This window comes from Engystomops pustulosus, chromosome 9 (assembly GCF_040894005.1).
Source record: "Engystomops pustulosus chromosome 9, aEngPut4.maternal, whole genome shotgun sequence".
Taxonomy (NCBI): Eukaryota; Metazoa; Chordata; class Amphibia; order Anura; family Leptodactylidae; genus Engystomops; species Engystomops pustulosus.
In genome coordinates, this window is record NC_092419.1 from 46557454 (window position 1) to 46581334 (window position 23881).

A 23881-nucleotide genomic window follows, 5' to 3' on the forward strand; every position below is an offset into this window, starting at 1 on the left:
TTGTTCTGAAGACTTTGTTATTTTAGCTGTGTGCTTAGGTTCATTGTCTTGTTGGAAGGTGAACCTTTGGCCCAGTCTGAGTTTTTCATCCAGGATATCTCTGTACTTTGCTGCATTCATCTTTCTTTCAATTACAACTAGTGGTCCTGTCCCTGCCCCCATAGCATGATGCTGCCACCACCATGTGTCACTGTTGGGATTGTATTTGTGATGGGCAGTGCCTGCTTTTCACCACACATACCACTTAGAATTAACATAAAAAATTCAATCTTCATCTCTTCAGACCAGATAATCTTATTTCTCATAGTCTGGAAGTCATTAATGTGTTTTTTTGGAATCCATATGCAGCTTTCATATGCCTTGCATAAAGCCCTGACTGGTGGAGGCTGCAGTGATAGTTGACTTTGGGGAACTTTCTTCCATCTCACCTCCTGCTTTTCTGGAGCTCAGCCACAGTGATCTTGGGGTTGTTCTTTACCTCTCTTACCAAGGCGCTTCTCCCACAACTGGTTAGTTTAGCTGGACGGCCAGGTCAAGGAAGAGTTGTGTCCATCCCAAACTTCTTCCATTTAAGGATTATGGAGGCCAATGCGCTCTTAGGGGCCCTGAGTGCTTCAGAAATTCTTTTGTAACTTTGGCCAAATCTGTGCCTTGCTCCTTGGGCAGCTTATTGTACCTCATGATACCCATGTGCTTTGACAAGCACTGTGATCTGTGAGGTCTTATATAGACAGGTGTGTGCCTTTCCTAATCAAGTCCAATCAGTTTAATTAAACCCAGCTGGACTCCAGTAAAGGGGTAGAACCATCTCAAGGAGGATCAGAAGGAAATGGACCCCATCTGAGTTAAATATAAGTGTCACAGCAAAGGGTCTGAATACTTATGACCATGCGATATTTCAGTTTTTAACCCCTTCCCGACATTTGACGTACTTTTACTGCATGGCGGGAGGTGCGTTCCCGCAAAATGCAGTAATAGTACGTCAAGCTTCTGCGGGTGTCAGCTATATATTATAGCCGACACCCGCATCTAACACCCGCGATCAGAGATTTCTCCGATCGCGGTTGTTAACCCCTTACACGCCGCGGTCGCGCTGACTGCGGCGTGTCAGGGGCATTTAGCTGGAATCGGACCCCCCCCCCCTGCCTTCTGGCAGGGCCCGGCTGTGACATACTGAGCATCTGTATTACACTGTATTAGGTGAAGAATAGCTTGAACAAGCGATCAGTGAATCGCTTGTTTAAGCTAACCTGTAAAAGTAATATATATAATATATATAGTAATATATAAAGTAATATATATATATATATATATATAGTAATATATAAATGAGGTATCACCGTAATCGTAGTGATCTATACAATAAAAATATTATAGTATTTTTAGTGTACGGTGTACAACCCCCAAAATATACAAAAAAAAGAAACCCAAAATTGACAATTTTCTTTTCCTCCATACATTAAAGAGTTAATAAAATCTCATCAAAATGCTATAGACCCACTAAAATGAAGTATTTGTAAAGTGCATCTCATGTCGCAAAAAATAAGCCCTTATATGTCCAAATTCCCAAAAAAATAAAGATTGTCTAGCCATTATAAAGTGACAAAGCCCCATAACATTCTACAAAAATAAAAAACCACGGAGGTATAAAGTAGACATTCGGTGAATGTTGGTTATTACGTTTTCTGGTGTTATGACTCATGTGTGGAAAAAGTAGAACATTTTAAATTTCGGAAATTGCGAATTTTTCCAAATTTTCACCAAATATCTGATTTTCTCATAAATAAATACAAAACATACCACAAAAATTTTGTAACTAACATGAAGTATAATGTGTCACGAGAAAACAATTTCAAAATCACTTGGATAAGTTAAAGCGTTCCAAAGTTATAACCACTTATAGTGACACAGGGCAGATTTGAAAAAATGGGCCGTGTCAGGAAGGTGAAAAGTGGCTTCGGCGTTAAGGGGTTAAAAAATTTAAAAAAATACCTACAGCTCAGTTTTTTTGGGCAACATGGGGAACAAAGTGTACACTAATGATCTTGCCAATTGGTTGCAATGAAACAAAGAGTGAAAGATTTAGATGCTAAATAGTTGCAAGTCAAATATACAGTATGTACGAGATAGCCAAAATAATTGTCTATAAAATCATAGTATTGTCAAGTTCAAAGCTGTTGAGGATTGTGAGATATAGAGTCTGAAAGTCAAATGTTGAAAACATTGTTACACTTTTGCTTATCCGTTTGTCTAAGAGGTCAATGCAAGAGTCAGCCTCTACATTATTCTTTAGTAATAACCTGTATTACTAGACACCATCTAGGCAACAGAAAAGTTCCTTAGGTGTCCTTTTATAATGCTGTAAGTGAAAATGTTCCTATATGTACAATGAAAAATGTCTTACTCTAGCCAGCTGAACAATAAAGAGCTGTAAAAGACACATTTACTAATACTGTTGGATATAGCAAATTTTTCGAAAAAGTCAAGGCGCTTTTCAGTGAAATCACTGCCCTTTACATAACAAGGCAAAAAGTGTCTAAAACACATAATAAATAAAGTGCACAGCATGTATGACAGGAAACTTACTGGGAGGCAATGTAGACCCTGGAGGTCCAGGTGGTCCTTGAAGTCCAGGTCGGCCATCTTCCCCAGGAGGGCCTGGTATAGATATTCCTGAAGGGCCTTGATCTCCTTTCTGTCCTCTTTCTCCTGGAAAGCCAGGATCCCCTGGAGAACCTGAGACAGAAGTACCTAAACAAAACAGGAGACACTATTCATTTTAATATACTGTATTGCTATGAGATCTTAAAGACTGTATTAAACACAATAGGGCCAATTCACATGGAGAACACTGAAATCAATAGGAGGCTGTTGCGTCTTTTTTTCTTAATTGTTGAGCCCTATATTCATAGAGAAATTTGGTGAATGATATTAATCCAAATAATTTGATTACATTGATGTTTATATTACTGTATTTATATTATATTGATTATGTATTTACTAATTTATTAAACTAACTAAAGTGGTAAAAATACACAGACGGAATGACTGATGAATTTTATATACAGGCAGTCCCCGGGTTACATACAAGATAGGGTCTGTAGGTTTGTTCTTAAGTTGAGTTTGTATGTAAGTCGGAACTGTATATTTTATCATTGTAGCTCCAGCCCGAACTTTTTTGGTCTCTGTGACAATTGGATTTTAAAAATGTTGGGTTGTCATAAGAATCAATATTAACACTAGAGCTTCATTACAGACACCTGTGATAACTGTTACAGCTGACCATTGCAGCCTAGGACTATAGTACAATAAATTACCAATATCCAGAGGAACGTTTGTAACTAGGGGTCGTATGCAAGTCGAGTGTTCTTAAGTAGGGGACCACCTGTAGTAGTATTACAATTTGTCTGATGTAGTATAATTGATAGTGGGTTAAAATACCTAAAGGGTTTTTCTTTTATTATTAAAATGTATCCCCAATCTACAGTATAGGAGATAAATGTCTGATAACAAGGAAGGGGGTCCAACTGTGGAGGCAGAAACCCCCCTTCCTGGGATTGGTGGAATGTGGGACCACAAATCCCTCTTTGCTGTCCTGGTAACGTTAATATAAAATGTATAATTTATTACATATAATTTACATTTTTACAGGTCTGTGTAATAGTTAACCCTTACTTCAACTCCGACTCCAGCTGCACCAAAATGAATCTGACTCCACAGTCCTATTCTTTCCTGGTCACTCTAGCAGTGCTGACATAAATGCAGGCATTTCTTCCTAGTGTCTTATTCCTCTCATCTGTAGCAGAGGAGCTACACTACTGAGCATGTACATAAAGTGCATCACAAATTCACCTCAACTGAAAGTCTAGAAGCAGATGCACAACCCACGCTGACAGGCCACATGTGGACTGTCAAGCCACGGGCTGAAGTCTACAGTCAGAGTCCAATGGTTGCTTCTATAACTGATGTCAGCACCGCCAGTTAGCGGTGAGTACAGCTGAAAGGTCATCTCCTTCCACCCACCCAGGGCAGCAGGAGAGTACCCAGGGAGGGGAAGTACTTGTCAGCTGTAATGGAAGATCAAGGGCTCTGTAAGAACCAAACCATGGTTAGGTAGACCAAGCTAAATTTTGGCAACAATGAAAACTAGGGGTTTGGTTGTTTCAAGATGCACAATATAGAGGCACTGTGGTCTGTATGCTCAAGTCGCGAGAAGAAAGCTATTACTGCACAAATGCCACAAAGTATATTGCCTACAATATGCCAAACAGCACAGAGACAAACCTCAAAACTTTTGGAACAATGTAATTTGGAATTATGAGACCAAAAACAAACTACGTCCAGAACAATAGATTTGGAGAGGTGTCAACAAAGCCTATGATGAAAGGATCTTTATTCCTACTGTAAAGCAGGGAGGTGATGCTTATAATGTTTGAGCTACAAAGGCACAGGAAACGTGGTCAAAGTTGAAGGAAAGATGAATGCAGAACATTATCAGCAAACACTGGAGACAAATTTACACTCATCAGCCAGAAAGCTGTGAATGGGACGTACTTGGACATTCCAACATGGCAACAATCCAAATCACAAGGCCAAGTCAACCTGTCATTGGCTACTGCATAACAAAGTGAAGGTTCTGGAGTGGCCATCCCAGTCTCCTGACCTCAATATCATTGAGCCACTTTGGGGAGATCTTTGTGCAAGGAAGCCCAGGAATCTACAAGAGCTGGAGGCTTTTTGCCAAGAAGAATGAGAAGCTTTACTATCTGAGAAAACAAAGAGCCTCATCCACCACAACCACAGAAGACTGTCATTAGTATTGGAAGGGGCCATACACAGTATAAAGAACTGGGGTATGTGGACTTTTCATCAGGGTCATTTGGATGTTTTGGTTGTTGTTATGGGTTAAAAAGAAACACAGTAGTTTTTTTTATATTATAATTTTTTTAAATTAGATTTTCAAATATTACAAATAACAACCTATATAAGAGAACAAGATATTCATTACATACACAGGCTAATAGTAGATTTTAAGGGGTCACAAAGGATACATCATCATTCATTATTCAGCAAGTCTTCTAAAAATCAGCATTCTAAATCTTATGGGATAATTTATACAACTCATTACATTTACTCTCTAATCATAGGTTATAAAGAATTACATAGAAAGAGTCATCATTCATCATTCAACAAACTTCTCACAATCATCATCTGATATACAATGCATGATATAACCTGAAATACTTATTTTACCAAATTCATATACATGTATATGCACAATGTTCTGCTAACACCCTTTTACATTATCATAAATGGATACCTTCCACCCCACCCAGTCAGCGTGGTAAGGAAAGAAAAAAAATAAAAAAATAAAGAAGGCTCTAAGGCAAACTCGGGCTATGAGCCTCATTATTACCTAGCCATCTCTTACGCCACAGTGCCTCCTTGCCTAGTTCTACAAATTTTATTCTTTCAAAATGTTTAATTCTTTTTAATCTGTTATCCCATTCTTTAATTGATAATTTCATAGGGGGCGTATATTATCATGCATCCGGCCACTTGTAGAGCTATTACAAGCCATTTAATCTGATGTGAAGAACCAGTCATTTCCAAAGCATTCCCTAATACCAGGACAGCTGGAGTCCTAGGAACATTTAAAGATGATATCTTACACACACCTCTGTGTGGACTACCTCCCAAAATTTTAATACCCAACAACAGTTCCACACCATATGAAGGAAATTTTGAAAGCGTTTTGTTCATGACATTTCAGACATTTTTCTGTCTGTGCTCTCTATTTTTAGGGGTATAAATGATTTTACATTATATTAATCTGATAGAGTCTGAGCTTAACACATAGAGGTTTTGGAAAATACTCAACCACTGTTTTTCAGATAATTCCCCGATGTCTCCCTCCCATTTTCTTTTACTAGCGTGTTGCCCTAGATTACTTATATGTTTATAATAAATTTGTATAGTTTGGATAATTTGCTCTGTCCCCTAATTTTCTCAAGAAAATCTATCACCGTGTGGTTCCTAACTATTAAGATTTGTTTTTCCCCTAAACCCTTTATTCTAATAACTAGCTGAATATAGTGAAAATAGATTTTATTACTATTGTTATATACTTCCTTGAAAGTGTCAAAGGGAATTAACCTACCTTCTATAAACATTTGTGTAATGAGCTGTATTCCTTTTTTTTTCCCAAAAGGGTCTGTCCTGATAGTGCTCTAACTCTTTCAACTTTTGATTCTGCCACAAAGGCGAGAATTTGGTGCTGGTATTTATATCAAAATTCTTTTTAACCCAGTCCCATAATTTCTGAAAACAGTGACATAATGGGAAACCTCTAACCCCCGTCAGATTCAATCGGCCGGACTCTAACAAGACTAACCTATTACTAGTGACTAATCCCACTTCTTATGCTATCGCCTTAATTACAATCTCATCAGACCCTCCTATAAGATATTGGAACATCGCTGATATAAAATATACAAAGAAATAGGGCTTGACCATCCCCCCTTATCCTTCAATTCATACAATGTTTCAATCATTATTCTTACCCTCTTCTGTCCCCAAATAAGATAATATAGTAAACTCTCAATAATCTTAAAAAATTTACCGCTTATCCAAATTGGAGTAACAGTAATAACATATAACGATTTAGGTAGTAATATCATCTTATAAGTGATAATTTTGGCCATATTTAAATTTTTTTTCCTAATCCGTTTAATTAATGGGATAACATTATCCTCGACATACGTGCTGGGACTTGCAGATACTTTCATTCCTAGATATTCTATCCCTTCACCCCTAGATAGAATATTCAAATCCTCAACCATATTAAACCTGAAGTCATCGAGAGGTAGAAGGTGGGATTTTGAGCAGTTAACGTCGAAACATGATTGTTCGTAAAAACTTTGTATTGTATCCATTAAGGCCAGAACCGATCCTTCCGTCTGGTCAATTGTAAAGAGAATGTCATCAGCGTATAATAATATTTTATCGTTCAGGCCACTGCAGCCCCGGCTGACTATATCTACGTTAGTCCTACATTTGATTGCCAGAGGTTCCAAAAATAATACAAATAGAATAGGGGATACAGGACAGCCCTGTCTCATTCCTCTTGTTATCTCAAATTCTTCTGATAATCCATTTCCCACTCTAATGCTAGCCATTGCGTCAGCATACATCAGTTGAATATGTTTAATAAATTCCTGACCGAAACCAAAACCTTTTAACCTTTTAAGACCCATTCCACCCTGTCGAAAGCCTTGGCAGCATCTATCGACAGGATGGAGCGGGTCTCCCCCCAGCCCATCTGGATCCCATTGAAGATCCTCCTCAGATTATTGGACGTATGTCTACCAGGAATAAAACCTGATTGATCTGGGTGAATAATATCTGCCAGTGTCCTTCTTAATCTTAGCGCTAGAACCTTAGCATATGGTTTATTCTTATTTTTCTTTAATATCAAGGTGACAATGGCATTTCTCATAAAGGTCGGGAGGCTACCCTTCAGTAGAGAGCGATTTAGAACCTCCAAGAGAATAGGCAACAAAATCCTCCTACATCTAGATAGACTTCAAACGGCAATCCATCCAATCCTGGGCCAGTATTGCCCGCCACTGAATCTAATGCAGCCTCAAGTTCGACCTTGGATATCTGTTTATCAAGATCTCCCCTTTGTTGAGGTGTTAACTGGGGGAGAGCTTTGCTTTCAAGATATTTTTTAATTTCTTCTTTTTCTACCCTCACTTGGGTTGTATAAAGATCAGAGAAAAACTTAACAAATTCCCTTTGTATCTCATGTGGATCATCAGTAATTCTATCATTACTAGTTTTAATAGCGCCAATCCCTGGATTGGCCTCTTGGCTACGAATGATCTTTGCCAATGTCTTCCCTGACTTCCCCCCTTCAAAAAATGTTTTATGTCCTGCAAATAAAGCCGTATGATGGGCTTTGTGCAATAGAAAGTTGATATATTCCTTATGGGCATCTTTTAACTTTTCAAAATTGTCATCAGTAGGACTAAATCTAAAGTTAGATTTACTAATCTGTATGCACTGTTTGAGAGAGTCTTCCTGTTTCCTCTTAGATTTTTTAGCCCATTGGATCTTATATAAAAAAAACACAAACATAGGCCTTTAATGTGTCCCAAGCAATTCTGATATCCATCTCTTTGACAATAAATTCCTTCACATAACCACTAACCATAAGTGGAAAAATGTTTTTGTGTTATCATTTATATACTTTGAAAAAAGGCCATAAAAGCCTTTTTATGGCTTTTTAAGGGGTATGTAAACCTTTGAGCATGACTGTACCTTTCTTGGAACAGTTCTGCTCCAGTGTCTTATGCCATGCATACAAGCAGGTGAAGAGAAACTAGGAAATGAGAGGATTTTTTAAAATACTCTGGGGGTCTCCATTATTTGTCCGCTCTGGGGGTCTCCAGCATTTGTCAACGCTGGGGGTCTCCAGGATTTGTCTGCTTTGGGGGTCCCCAGTAATAGTAGGTTCATGCTCTGGGGGTCTCCAAAATCATTGTCTGCTATGGGGTGTCCAGTATTAGTAGTTGTATGCTCTGGGGGTCTCTTGTAGTAGTAGTTTGATTCTTTGGGGGGTCCCCAATATTATTTGCTATTGGATCTCCAGTATTTGTGTCCTCTCAGGGTCTCCAGTAATATTATTATCTGCTCTGGGCTCTCCACTATTATTGTCTGCTCTGAATGTAGTGTTTGGTTTCTGGGGTGGTATTTATTGCTGTACTGTGGTATTTATAATTTCTGGGGTGGCAGTTTGTGTTGTACTGTTGTTGTTGGTGCCTGTAGGGTGTGAGATGATTTTGAACCTCTTAGGGGCTCTTTAATTTAAAAACCTCTGAACAACTTCTTACATTTATTTTGTTATAATACACAAGATGTTTTCAGTATCACTTACCTTTTCACTGGATTAATTTAACCTATACAACACATATCACACATATTTGTTACTGTCTTACCCTGTGGTCCTGGAAAGCCAGGTGGACCTTCTAAACCAGGAAAACCACGGTCTCCTTTGATTCCAGGTAATCCTGGAGGTCCAGTGTTTCCTTTTGGTCCAATGGTTGGATCTGGTCCAGGAATCACCTGTAGATGTGGACATAATAAATACATGACATGAAACCTTCGTAGTCAAAAACAGTTCATTTCACATTCCCTTCATTATTACCAATATAACTTTGCGCCTCTTTAATTCATGTATGAGGAAAACTCAAGCGCTTTACCACTTGTATAACTTCTAGAGGATTGTGGGTAAAGGCTGTGGTAAGGGCTCCCCTTAGCAGAATAAAATTTATTTCAGCCAACATTAAAGAGGCTGGCAACTTTTTCCTCATGCTTCTTCTAATGTGCGTGTAAGGGTGGGGGACAAGATATTAGAGCATTTATCAATAAACATCTATTAAAAGTTCTGCACCGGTTTCTAGTAAATTGAAGCCTCTGGTCATCAGCCAGACATTCCTCACCATAAAAAGGCTGCTGACATGGTGGGTCATGTGATCTCTGACCATGAGCAATTGCCAAGCCAATACCACATGATAGTAGTCATGAATATAATATTAAGGTCAAGCTCATAGTCGGTGATCACATGACTCTCCATCTGCGGCCATTTTATGGACAGGAATATCTGTCTGAAGAGGGAAGACAGGAGGCTTCACTTTACATATTAAGAAAGCAGAACAGAACTAGTAATATATTTATATTGGTAAATTACCTAATTTTCTGCCCTCCCCCACACTATACAAAAAACATGAGGTAAAGTGGCCAACCCCTTTAATAATAATACATCTCTATTTATATAGCGCCATTATATTCCGCAGCACTGCTCAAACTAAGGAGTACATTATATGAACAAAACAAGCAACTAGGCTATTGGCGAGACTGGACAATGTGGCAGCTTGTTGGATGCTTCATTTGCAGAATACACTTCACAGTAGGGAACTAATGTAATTTTTGCTCTGTCAAGATGTATCTAGATTACCATTTATTCTTATAATAATACAATTCAAATATACAAAGTGCCTATATCTTTCCAAGAAGAAAGAAAATGTATAGATGATATCACCTGTCCAGGAGGTCCAGGGAATCCACGTTCACCTTTCTGACCCTATAAAAAGAGTAAAAGTGTACATTAACCAAATATGTTTCCCTTCATGAATTCTACTGCATTTTTACTTTTATAGCTATACTTTTATAGCTAATTTGTTGGGGGTCACTATTTTAACCCCATCCTCACACTATTTTAGACAATCCACCAATGTCTGGTGATAGATCTTGTCCTTGGACTGTGCCTGGACTTGCAGTTTAGTCTCATTCACTTGAATTGGGTTCATCAGCAATTCAAGAAATACACAAGTGAGAAATAAGTGAATGAGGTAAATAGTTTTATCTACAGTCCTGTTACTGTTTACTTTACAGAAAAGTTTTCCAGTGGTTTAATCATCATCAGTTGGTCTACGACATCTTCAAATTAATCTTAAATCATGAATAAATTATTTACCTTATCACCCTCTCTGCCAGGACTTCCTGGAAAACCCCGATCACCAGGCAGTCCCTGAAAAAAAAAAAACAATTACAATAGAAATTTACTTTTCTATGTGATGTGCAAAATGCTGTTCTAGATGTAACTCTTACAAACCTCAGCACCAGGGAGTCCACTTCTTCCTTCCTTCCCAGGTTTTCCCTGTTAGATGCAATTAGATATCAAACAACTTGTCAGTAACCAGTCTATAACAGAAACCACTGTCACTGAACCAATGCACACTATATACAACATGTGCACTAACAATAATGACATACAAGATATACCAAAAATGAAATATTTACAAATTATATTTCTAGCTTCTTATCCAGTTACCCCATAAAAAGCCAAATAGTCATAAATGTATAACTTGTACTTCTAGTGCATGCAAAGTGCATCTTCATACTTCCGCAGCTGCAATGAACAACCGCACAGGTACCAGGAGCACAAGAGATGAGACACATAAAGGAGGTTTTCAATTATATTTTTACTATATCAAATCACTGGCAAAATAATGATGAAGTTGTAAAGGACACTTATCCCCCAGCTTCTAAGATCGTGTGGGCTGCCTATTTATCCAAGAAGTTTCTCCCAGGTTTACTTTGAGGGTTGTCTACCGACACCCTCAAGTTCAACCAGCACTGTGTTCCAAAGATACATTACCTGTTTTCCTACAATGGGGCACATTTACTTACCCGGTCCTGCGTAGTTCACTGACGATAAAGTCTGCCATGATTCACTACGATTGTGTGCCCGATATCCTGCATGTGTCGCTTCCCCTCTCAGGTCCACCGGAGTAAGTGCATTGTCTTGCGACACATTTTGAATCTTAAATCTCGCGCTCAGTCCGAATCAGTCGGATGCCCGCCCCCGCCCCCCCATTTTTGTAGCATGAAAGCCACCCCAGCTGCACCACAATCCGATCGTGTGAGACACAATTCTAGCACAAGCTACTGTTAAATACCTGTCTTAGGTGCGCAAATCCCAAAAACGTCAAACAGTCTGACGAAAATAAGCAGCGCAACCCTTAATAAATAAGACCCACTTTTCCACAGAGTTTTATGGGGATATTTTTAGGACTTCTGCTCATAGCTCGAACTTGCCATTTTTTTCCCCAGTCTGCCTTCTTCACACCAAAGGGGCGTGAAGAGGGGGTGCGGCCGGTGGGGAGTGGGCCGAACAGGGTGTTCCTGTGCCTCTGTCTGCACACTTGCTGCAGTTGGCAAATTTTCATATGTGAAAATTTGGCAGATGTGTTTATTTCTACGTCAAGCAGACCTTACCCTCTTGATGTATCTGGCAGCGCCGGAGCAGCGGTGAGGCTATTGTATGCTGTTGCACGTGTGCCAACGTATGATAAATAACCCCCTTTATATTTATGGAAATAAGCTTCAAGGGGCAAGACTGTGCATTTCGCTGCTGCATGTGTTTGCTTCCTTCTACAACTCCTTTCTGCAAGGTGACATAATCACAGTGCGAATGGGTGCTGCCGGCTGCTGCACGGCAACATAAAACAAAAGAAAGCAAGTGAACCAGCAGACACAGCCACATTCCTTGTGCACCAAGAAGCTATTTTAAATAGTAATAAAAAAAAATTTTTTTACCTCCCTAGAATGAGAGATTATAGTAAAACAGGAAGTGTTTCAAAGCTGCTGGCTTTGAAATTGGTGGCTTTTCTCTTATGTGTATAATAGACCTCAGGAGGACCCTTCGCTAAGATGAGGACATTTCATATCAGGACACACAGCAAGTGAAGGTGTTTTCAATTATGTGGAAGAATACTTACTATTTTTCCAGAATCTCCAGGTTCTCCTTTTTGTCCCTTACTACCTCCAGAAGGACCCTAAAAAGAGAAATATAAGAGTCTGAATTCAATAAATTATGACGCCCTGAACTATTATTCGAATACTACTTCATTAGGTTGGCATGTATTTTAATACAGTAAAATTAAGAGACATAAAATATTCAAGAATACCAAACTTTACAAAAAACATTTTATATATCAGAAAAAATAGTTGAATAGTTAGCCATACAATATTGACATTATCATGCCGCAATCTCTATGTTACTTACAGGAGGACCTGGAAATCCAGGGGGGCCAGGAAATCCTGCTTGACCTTGTGAGCCCTAGAAGGAAAGATAGAAAACTCACTGTTAACTGTTAATGTAAAAATCAATAGGTGTGTAGTAATAAGAATAAACTAATCAGATTGGAGCATCTCATACAATTACAGAGAAGTTGTAGAGATTCCCCGAAAGCGATAATTTTGCCACAGAATATACCATGGTAAGAAGGTTAAATTAAATCTACCATCCAAATGCAGCATGATAAACCAGGGGCACTTACTCATAGATCCAGGCTGTAGTATTCTTCTTATATTTGTTATCAATGGCCCCCTTCTTTCTAAAATCAACTTTTAAAATGATGCTGATGAGCCTAAAGGGGCTCTGGTGGGTGTTTCCAGAGCCATTCAGTGATGTCTTTTCCCTGGTTGTTACAATGAGCAAAGGAGGTCTTCCTTCCCCCTGGCACTTTCAGCTGTTGCTAGATTACACAGGCATAGAGACAAGGGAGACAGCACGTACTGCTCATTGTAGCAGCCTATGAGGCTGTAGCACTGAGGAGCTCTGGAAACACCCACCAGAGCTCACAAGTTTATTAGCATAATTTTAAAAGTTTATTTTAGAAGAAAGGAAGCCATGGATAACAAATAAAAGAAGATTATCACAGTCACGGATCTATGGGTAAGTGCCCTTTGTTCATCATGATTGATTTTGATGGTAATTTTCCTTTGAGACTTGAGACTGCCTAGTAAGTTACACAATTCACACCTTCTCTCCTTTCTGGATTTGACTGTCTTCTGGTTTAGTCTGTTCTGATGATGTCCCAGGAGGTCCGGGTGGCCCTTGAAGTCCTGGATCACCCTAAAATTAAACTGCAAGTTTAATACAGCAATAACAAGTGATTGAAGAGGTAATGTTTAGTGACTATTTTGCACTTCCAAAGGTGTTCTATAGATTATACGTTAGTGAATTACACAAGTCACTACTTTACACACCTTTTCTCCTTTCGATCCTTGGAAATTTAATCCCATGTTACCCTAAAGTTAAATGATAAGAAGCTATTAATAAAAAATGCTATGGAAATAGACACATATTTGAAATAAAATGAAATGGTTCTCACCTTTGCTCCTGGAATTCCAGGGGGTCCAGGTGGTCCCTAAAATCAAACAGAAGGAAAGGGGGAAACGAAAAATGTTACAGAAATCAATCATAATGATTTCAATCTGAACTCTGTCTGGTAGCGGCCAAACCTTTGTGTCTATGACCCTGTGAATTGTATTGTGATAGTAAGTAAGATAAAGGTGTGATAACATTTGCATGAAAAGTCTCATTATCAGGATTTATGGCTTTTTTAATGTACGTCTCCAATTCCATTCTTGACTTCAAATGACCATGACCTTGGTTTGTTCAAGTGACTGGGCCAATGGTAACTATGATCCATCAACATTTCTGCAGTTTTATTATTACACCAATGTGAACAGAGCCTAAAAATGTAATTCATATCTGTTTAATACAATAATCATACTGTACCGGTAAACCTGCGGGTCCTGGACGTCCAATTGGACCCTGTATTCCTGGGGGACCAAGTAGACCCTGCAGAGACATACAGATATTATTTTCTCAGAAGAAACTAGAAAGATTATAACTTTCATCATAACTAGCTCATGTGAAGATGTGAAAATACTCCTGACGTAGCTAACAATGTTCTGGGGAGTCATAGCCTCTGTCATCTGCACACAAACTCTATTATACTCTGTGTTTTTGATCAAATGTTTCTTTCCATGTGAAATGCAATGTTTAGATAGGGCTTGTCTATCTGGGGGACTTTTTGTTCATTTGATATTACTTCATCTTTTGCATTTATGGTCTAGTATTTGTCAAGTTATTTTTTGAATGTTTTAGTTTAAGTATGTATTTTACTGATTATTATTCACCAAAGATTAGATTGGAAGATCATTTTCCTACCGTATGTTTCTTGAGAGGAGTATTTTTGTCAAAGAAACATCAAGATCAATATACCATTTGACACTTGTAGCCTTAGAATATTGATTTGAGATGATCTGAATATTTGACCATTGGCACTATAACCCAGTTCAAGAACAAGTGGATGTGTGGGGCAAACTCTTAAAGGCACACTCTTTCCTCTAAATAAATATCTAAAAAGGGAATACGTAACTTACTGCTGAATAATTAATAAGAATTGCAAACACTTACTGGTAGACCTGGGAGACCTGGTAGTCCTGGATCACCTTTTTGTCCTGGCTGAGTAGATGAAATGACTTCCCCTGGCTCCCCCTAATGGCACAAATGAAAACTGCATTAAACCAAGTCTGTAAAAGTGAATACTGGAGACAGTTTGCTGATGACATCTAGTGGTAGAATTGTAAATTACAACTACTGAATTGCATCTGGGTCCTTTTTGTAGCTGATAGCATTATATCAGTATGTTCTTTAACGATGTGAAACTAAATGTAACTTTCCAAAGTAAGGTAAAGTCTATAAATTGGATAATGTCAAAATATATTTTCTAATCAATAACTTTTATATTGTCTTAAACTGTTAATAAAAAAAGACATTGCTGAACTGATTGGATGACCTTATAGCAAAACCAGTGGTATGTATAATAAAGATCAAAATAAGCACACCACTAAGGTGCCATGTTTTACTACTGCAAGTAGCATACACTAGTTTTAAAAATTAACCCAAGCATGTCTAAGTTCAAACTACTTGCGATCAGTTACGTTTATGGATAAATCAGTGTTTGTTCCCCTTTTACAACCAAAGGTGTAATACAAAAGAAGTAACTCTACCTACATTGAAGTCCCCATCTAACTATGATAAATTAAAGATGTTTCCTCAGTCTCTATGTGGAAATATAGTCAGAAAATGCATATACAAATTTATATAAGATTCAAAGGGAAACTTTTAGTTATTATGGGTTTTAAAGAGAAATAGTTTGTTGTGTTGACTTACTTTTAAACCTGGTAATCCAGGGGGACCCTAAAAATATAAAGATACAAAATTATCACAAAAAGAAAGAAAACAGAAGTATAGAGTAGACCTGTAAAATCTGCATGGATTATGGTTTATCCTTAGTTCTTACCTGTGGACCTTGAAGACCTGGAATTCCTGAACCACCTGGAAAACCGCGTTCACCCTACAAATCATAAACCGGCGATATAGTGACTGAAATACCTTACTCCAATGTTACTCTTTAGCTATCCAAGATTGCATACTAAAGAAATACTTTCTACTATGTCTATTTACACTGGATCCCAATGTTCATCATTAAAGAGGACCTGTCCCCCAATTTATCGGCACTAGAAGCTGCTTACCGGAAACCTCCGGTAATACTATCAAACACTGCGGCGGGGTACAGTGTAATTGTTGGACAGCTCGCAAAGCTGCCCGACGTATTCATGAGGGGGCAGGGTTGGGGCGTGGCTAGGGGCGGTCTATGGAGCGAGCGGGGCGGTCCACGGAAGAGGCAGCGCCTCATTGTTTCCGGTAACGCTATCGCTCTAACACTGCGGTGTTTGTTCAAGCACTAGGAGCTGCTTACTTTAGTTAGCAGCTCCTAGTGCCAAAAATTTAGGTGACAGGTCCTCTTTAAGAGAATTTACACTTTTTACACAAATTGACATTTTTGTACCTTTGTCCCATTGCATCCTGGAATACCAGACGGTCCTGGAGATCCATCCTGTCCAGGTAAACCCTGAAAACAAAATTTAAATGGTTAATTGAAAGATAGCAAGAAACAAACAGGATAATGGATTATTTAAGGACACAATGTATAACACTTACAGGCAATCCAGGAGCACCAGGAAATCCTGGAAGTCCTGGAGGTCCCTGAAAAGAGAAATAATTATTAAAGATACAATAATAACAGGTCCCAATGCCTGCTTTATCTAAGTTCATCTCACAAATATAGAGAAGAAGAGAAAGCTGTATGGCCAAATACATTGTTTGATATACTGTAAATATATAGAATTAGGTTTTACAAAAAAAAATTATAAATAAATGATGATTAAAGCTCTGTACACAATTCCTTTGTGTTTCCTTATAAAAAAATGTTTTTAAATAATAAGGGTGCTGGATCCATTATGTTAGTCAACAAGATGAAGCGATGCACTGAACTGACTTATAAAAGTTCCATTTGGTTTCCTTCTTGGTTATTTTAAAAGGAAGTAGATACTATACTATTTTTCTGGTCAAATACAATGGAATGCCTATTAGAGGCTCTGAATAAGACCAACAATGGAGATATGAATAAAGTCTGCTGAGGCAGAAAGTTCTATAGATATACACATAAATAGTTTAGCCCTTGTATAAAGGGTGATACAAGATTACATACTCTTATTCCTTTCGGTCCAATTGGTCCTGATGAACCATCATCACCCTAAAAGCAGAAAAAAAAAGGAAAGGTGTGTTAATGAAAATCTTATTATTTTCCTTAATCACTGTAATTTTGTAAAAAAATGAATATTTAGTATATTATAAAATTTTAATACACACAAAAGACAGAAGAATAAGAGATTGAAAGTACAAACAAAGCGACACCATCACTGACATATTACTAAATGTGTATGTACTGGCACCTAGTGGTTGAACTACTAATTGCAACCTAAATCATATTTAATGAGGTTCTACAGCCATTAATATTGTCCCTAATTAGCTATTTCTTTTTAAGTTTGTTAAATGGTTAATATGAACCAATTAACAAATCTTAGCCATTCTCTTGATATAAAAAGTATTTATATGACCTTCTTTTCTTTAGTTTCTTTATAGATCCCCCAGGTCGCGCATGCGCTAAAATTCATGTGCTGCAGGCCCCGTCGTTCAACTGCATTTCCTGTGGACGTGCCCCATGTTGCATACATTGTTGCACACATAGTAGGGAGCACAGGCGCTTTCAGCTTACTCCACGCTCTCATCCAGCAACGTGTATCATGGAAGTGGTAGCTTATGGGAAACATGCAAAGGATGATGGGACTTGAAGTTCCTAGGAGGAGCGGTCATTTTTATTAGCAGAGCAGCATTACGGAGGACAAAAGGTACTAATAAAAGATAAGGGAAAGGACAGGGAAGGTTTTAAATCAACTGAATGTATGGATATACTTTTAGTTGATTGTCCGAACTATTGAAATTAGGAATTTGCTTGGTTCTTACCTTTAAGACTAAGTTGACAACTAAGTTTTATGTCCAATGGATGTATGTAGCGATGTTGAGCATTTGAATGGCGCTAGGACGACCCAATTGGTATTTTCAGGATCTTTTAATTTTATGAAATAGGTACACAATAATAAATAAATAAATAAAAGTCTATAAAATAAGTTCCGAACAACGCGTTTCGTGCTCGAGCCGAGCGCTTCTTCTGGTTCATTCAGGTATGAACCAGAAGAAGCGCTCGGCTCGAGCGCGAAACGCGTTGTTCGGAACTTATTTTATAGACTTTTATTTATTTATTTATTATTGTGTACCTATTTTATAAAATTAAAAGATCCTGAAAATACCAATTGGGTCGTCCTAGCGCCATTCAAACGCTCAACATCGCTACATACATCCATTGGACTTATCTACAAGATAGATTCCTATCACCCAGGAGAAAAGGACTGTATCTTGAGAGCGTGGCAGCCGTATTATTATACATGTGCATCACAGAGTTGTGCCTGCCAGCACAACTCTACCAGGTGAGCAGCTATATCATTATTTATCTTCCCACTATTGACAAAGGGTATTACACCATAGAAGCGCCCCTGTCTTTTTCTCCTACATTTCTAGACCAACTAAGCTTTATGGGCCCTTTTATAGTCAATGAGATTTATAATGGAGGGGGGGAATAGAACTTACTACATATGTGAACAAAGTCTGGTTATTTTTTTAAGTAATTTTTCCTATGTATTCCTCTTTTACCAATAATTATTGCAGTACAGGACTAGTTACAAGCATACTTTTAAGGAAATCTACCACGAGCTGGTAAACATATTAAACTACAAATGTTTACCTACATTTCAACTGATGTCGATCACCTAGAAAAGAAACATATAATTAGCAGCCCGGAGTGCAGGGATGAGTTGTCCGGTGCTCCGGGCTGTTAATTACGCATGTTCCCACACCTCCCTCTTCCATGCTGGGAGGTGACATCACGCAGGAGGCGTTCATAATTAGCAGCCCAGACTGCCAGATATTTCGTCCCTGCGCTCTGGGTTGCTAATTATATTAGGTGATCTATTTTAGGTGATCCTGGCGTTTCAAGCTCAGTGAAGGACACTGCCGGGATCAGCATCGAGAGAAGTGTAGGTAAGTATTTGTAGTTTAATATGTCTACCAGCTAGTGGTAGATTTCCTTTAACTAAAGCTGTATAATTGCAAAAGCAATAGTAAGTTTATTTACAATTATTCATTGTCATATTGAGGAATAACCATAAGGAACAATTAACTGACATTTATTTGTATAGTAAATTATAATAGATCTCTCCTTACCTTTGGACCCCGAGATCCTGGTGGTCCTTCAGGACCTGGAAATCCAGGTAAACCAATTTGTCCTTCTAGTCCAGGAAGCCCCCTTTCTCCCTATTAGAAAGTTAATTATAGCAAAATGTTATCATATCATGTGTTATAGCACAGTACAAAATCAAGAATATACATCAGTCTCTTAAGTCGCTTTAAAGCAGTTTCAATAAGATTTAGGATTTGAAGCTTATTGTAGATCACACACCAATTGTTTTCTTTTATTTGTGGCATTTCCATCAGTAATTTTAACATATTTTATGTAACATTGGCTATACAAAGGATTAGTGAAAATCAGATGCGGTCAGTTCACTGTCCATACATAGTAAAGGCAATGCTGAGTATTTTTTCAAATAAAATTAGCTAGTACTTGTTAATGTGTTTTCCTCGACATGCTCAAATAAAAGCAGTAAAATATCTGAACTAGCAAACAGCATACAAAATCCAACAAGGGTTGTTGGGTTATTGCATGTCAGTACTATGGGGAAGTTTTATCAGTCCCAGAAAACTGGAGTAGAAATACTGAAATAATTACAATTTCTTACGCTAAGCAATAAATTGCATTTTTGGCGACTATGCCACATCCATGCCATGTGCTCTCGGAGGGGACATGAAGGAGGTGTGGCAGGCAGCAGAGTGGGAAGCACCATAGTCATAGCCTGCAAACTTTCAGTATTGGAAGCTACAAACTTTTACCATGGAAGACAGAGCCTGGCAGACACGGAACGCCAGGTATGAAAAATGTCTTCCTGTGAGTCTAATAATTTACTTCTACTTAATTGGAATAACAGAAAAAAATTATAATAGGACTGATGTGAATTATGGCTATGGTGACCAAATTTAGCAAATGTACCCTAAACACCAGAAGAGCCCTGGGGCATAAGATTGGTGGTGTATCAGTATAACCGCGCATCTCCACGGCTGTTTTCCATATAAATGGTCAGGCCATTTCTCAGTTTCTTTAGTAATATAGATTACTTATATAATGCACTGCAAAACACAGCCATTATCTGTCTCTGGCATCTAATATAGCGTTTATAGAGTTAACACAGGCAGCCCCAGTAAGATGAGTATTTAATGGTATTCAGGAACTGTATGGTCCAGTTAATAGCACACTATAAATATGATTTAAATGGATACTATGTGGCTAACAACTGCATTGGTGGCTCCAAAAAACAGACCATGCACTGGTCAGGTTTCACAGAGAGTAATAATATATGATGTAACGAGTCCCTTCCTTCCCTCAAAACAACAGGGAAAAAGGGACTCCATGAATCATAGATCCCTATGTGTGGAGCACTGTCCTCTGCTGGCTTCTCCTAAGTTGCAGTTGTTGATGTCATCAATAAAAATAACTAGCTAAATAAAACCCATTAAAATGCACACATAGGACCAGCAGTCCTATGTTTGTATCAGTTCATTTGTTTCATTGTTGTCCTACAGCAGAACAGAACAATACAAACTTGTCATGCAAATGTGAACTTGGTCTTACTTGGGTATTGTCCAGCAGTACTATGTGTATTATATTTGCTGTCATTAATGAGATGTAGACTTTGTAGTAACTTAGTTTATTAGCTGCTACAAGATGTTTATTAGCTGTTACAATATCTAGTAAATAGTGTGTTGTATTTATATATTTTGGTGAGTAGAGTTTAGTAGCAGCTGATATGATAGAAACACTCTTTAGATTCTCTTTAGTTTAGCTTTCAAAAGACAGCTTGGGAGCCTTAAAGAGTAACTGTAGAGGTTTTTTGCTTGTCACAAATCAATAGCTCTTGGGATGTAAAACAACTTTGCCTATTATCTTTGTTACCTATATGCAGCAGCTTCTTTGCTATCCCCCTCAGATTTCCTCAGTGACGCAATGGCTTCCTTCTCTCCATGTGCTGATTAGTGATGGGTCGTTCGCAAACGAGCCAGCACAAAGAACCGACTCCTTCACATGAATGACTTGGGCCGGCTCATCTCAGTGAGCCGATGGCTCACTAAACCCTGCCCCTAAAGGGCTCTCCACGCCCTCTTTAACCAGATGAAATCGCGTTAAAAGTGGAGTGGTGTGGGGAGACTGATTGGCCTGCGGCTCCCTATTATGTATTTAATAGGGAGCCGTTCAGGAGCCAAAAGAGATGGCTCTTCTTAGTGAGGGGAGCCTAATGAGCCAGCTCACTAAGAAGAGCCATAATTCCCATCACTAGTGCTGATAAGCCCTATGAGTCCATAGCTTGTTTACACTTTGTTTCTGGTCAGATTCATGGGAGAGGAGGAGTTGCTGCTCCCTGCTGACAGAGGAAGAGGCCAAGTGACAGTGTATGTAGCAGAGCTAGAAGTGTACAGAACAGTGAATGCAGATGTCTTCTGCACAAAATAGTGAGGTACAAGATCTTTCCTATTCCCCATTAGTCCCTCCATCCCAGTCTGTGATTCTACAGAACTTTATCTGTCTCCCTCTGTTCTCCATGCTGCTTGCCTCCCCCACCTTGTCATCGGCACTATCAGCACTGTCCAGATAAGCTATTACCCCTTACTGCCCAAACAGCACAGGCTTAACTGGTTTACCGTTGATTTCTACCACTTATTACATGTTCCCTGCTCCTCCTTGTGATGGAAGCTACCAGGTCACCATATACATCCTGTATGTACACTGTGCAGTGTTCAGTGGATTAACATGTGGGAAACAAAATTGATTTAATGCTGAATTACTTTGAAGGGGAACACAAGGCATCATGGGATCTGTGGGCAAGCTAACTGGCCTCAGCTTGAGGGCATAGACTGACAGATATTAGTCTCCACCTCCTTCACCTCTGGTGAGAAAGATTTTTGTCAAACACTTTCAGAACAGAAAATGCCATAACTCAGAACAGGTTCAATATGAAGAGAATTAAGAATAATAAAAATGCTTTAATATGTCCATGCACATAACCTCGATACCCAATATAAATATCCAATGACAACACATATTGTAAATAATATTTAAACACCAATTAAACAAATCTCTTGCTTTATTCTTTGGGAAAAATCTGAATGTACAAGCTGTCTGCACAAGATTAAGTGTAATAAATATATTTTGCTCAATAATAGTCCTCCGGCAGGTGTGCAAGTAACACATGAATACATGCTGTCTGAGCATTCTGAATGGTAGCAAACTCTGGGAACATGACTCAAAACTTCAACTGGGCAAATATCCAGTACAATACCACAGACTTCCCCGAGGGAGGTATTTTAAGACTAATTATATAGGGATATAATTTCCTTCTAAAATTACTGAGTTCTTTTTAAACAAAGTCCAATAAAATGATCTATGGCCTTGTTTATAGACACTGTCGGCAGGAAACAATAAGAAGGGTAAATCTGTGCATGATTATGGGGGCTTACACACTTAGTTCATAGTTAAAGGGGGTTTCTTGCACTTTACAAGTGATGAACATTAATTCGGGTAGGTATTCTGAATTTTAGATCACTGGGGATCTGACTCCCAATACCCCCACAGATCAGCTGAAAAAAGGGCAGCAGTGCAAGCTCTTAGGCAAGATCAGAGTAGTGAGCTCTTTATTACATTCAGGCTGTGTTATTTCATTTGTGCCTAAATAACCATATAAAATGCCTTGTGCCACATTGATCAAGGCTTTTACAACTTTTCTTGGCACGTGGTATCCAGAAAATGTTTGTGGCCTTTTGGGAAAAGGGGCGTGGCCTGCAGGAGATAGTATGTGCGCCAAAAATACTGTCTCACAGTTTTGACCAAATGAAACTAGGTCTAAACTAGGAACTGACAGTCTTATACTGCACCAGGATTTATCATCACATTGATAATTCTCAGCAAAACACTAGTGTTTTCTAATTAGAAACTGGCTGGACCTGGACACATTATTAAATTCTCCCCATTGAGTTTTGAAACACATTCAAATGTTGCAAGACAGAACGCATCCTATAAAGGGATATGTTTGCACCCAAAAGTACATGAGTTTACAAGTCGTTTGAAAATGCAATGAAAATGTGGCGCAACTTCATATTTGGCGCAGCTACTACAACTCTTACAGCAATAGCTCATTCAGATGTTTTCTGTGGTGTCAGGGGTAAATTGTACATTGATGTGATAATCATTGCCTATCATTGAAACACTTTTCATTACGTGCTGCTGGGTCATGATATGACATGTCTCTCTACAGGATTACATCAGCATTTATAAAATCTTTACACGCTCCATCCTCTTTGTTTTTCTACATATAGTTTCTGTCTATACAATCTATGTTTGCTGTGTGAAAGAAATCGCTGTGTTTGCTATGGCAGGCAGATTTATAATGCTAGCCCCTGCCTCATATTACAAGGAGAGGCATAATAAGATAAATTAGCCAAAAAGATAACAACTAAAACAGAGACGGTAGGACTTCAGATCAAGGTTTGAAACAGTGGCCATGAATATTTTTTTTTTAATTGTTTTATTTATCCTTTACATTTTTTTTAACATTCTTTATTAAAGCATTATATATCATATAACACCTTTTGATGAAGTGTATAATAAAGACCTATCCATTCCCTTTTTGCCTACAGTATTAGGAAGGAGAATTATTTAGCTACGTGAATGATAATTTAATAAAGTTTGATAAACTCCGCATGCACAAGACTGGCCAGGACTGGTCCAGACTGACATGTAAACTGATAGAAAGAATAATAACAATTCCTTTATTTATATAGCGCACACAGATTGTGCAGCGCTGCACAGAGCTTGAAGATTAAAATAAGGCTTTG

At 38.4% G+C, this 23881-nt stretch overlaps 2 protein-coding genes across 2 annotated transcripts in view; one reads left to right on the top strand and one right to left on the bottom strand.

Moving 5' to 3' along the window:
• COL4A5 (collagen type IV alpha 5 chain) overlaps positions 1–23881 on the bottom strand; it is a 108554-nt gene that overhangs the window by 49448 nt on the left and 35225 nt on the right. The window contains exons 3-20 of the mRNA XM_072123987.1: positions 19109–19198; positions 16980–17024; positions 16430–16474; positions 16278–16340; positions 15729–15782; positions 15599–15625; positions 14840–14920; positions 14156–14218; positions 13746–13781; positions 13621–13662; positions 13394–13486; positions 12635–12688; positions 12348–12404; positions 10679–10723; positions 10541–10594; positions 10106–10147; positions 9003–9129; positions 2587–2751 (exon numbers count right to left, since the gene is read on the bottom strand). Coding sequence (XP_071980088.1) covers positions 2587–2751; positions 9003–9129; positions 10106–10147; positions 10541–10594; positions 10679–10723; positions 12348–12404; positions 12635–12688; positions 13394–13486; positions 13621–13662; positions 13746–13781; positions 14156–14218; positions 14840–14920; positions 15599–15625; positions 15729–15782; positions 16278–16340; positions 16430–16474; positions 16980–17024; positions 19109–19198 — 1183 coding nt within the window. The remainder of the gene's footprint in view (positions 1–2586; positions 2752–9002; positions 9130–10105; positions 10148–10540; positions 10595–10678; positions 10724–12347; positions 12405–12634; positions 12689–13393; positions 13487–13620; positions 13663–13745; positions 13782–14155; positions 14219–14839; positions 14921–15598; positions 15626–15728; positions 15783–16277; positions 16341–16429; positions 16475–16979; positions 17025–19108; positions 19199–23881) is intronic.
• The window catches only part of COL4A6 (collagen type IV alpha 6 chain), a 188711-nt gene continuing 169496 nt past the window's right edge, over positions 4667–23881 (top strand). The window contains exon 1 of the mRNA XM_072123984.1: positions 4667–4853. The gene's annotated coding sequence lies outside the window, so the exon portion shown is untranslated. The remainder of the gene's footprint in view (positions 4854–23881) is intronic.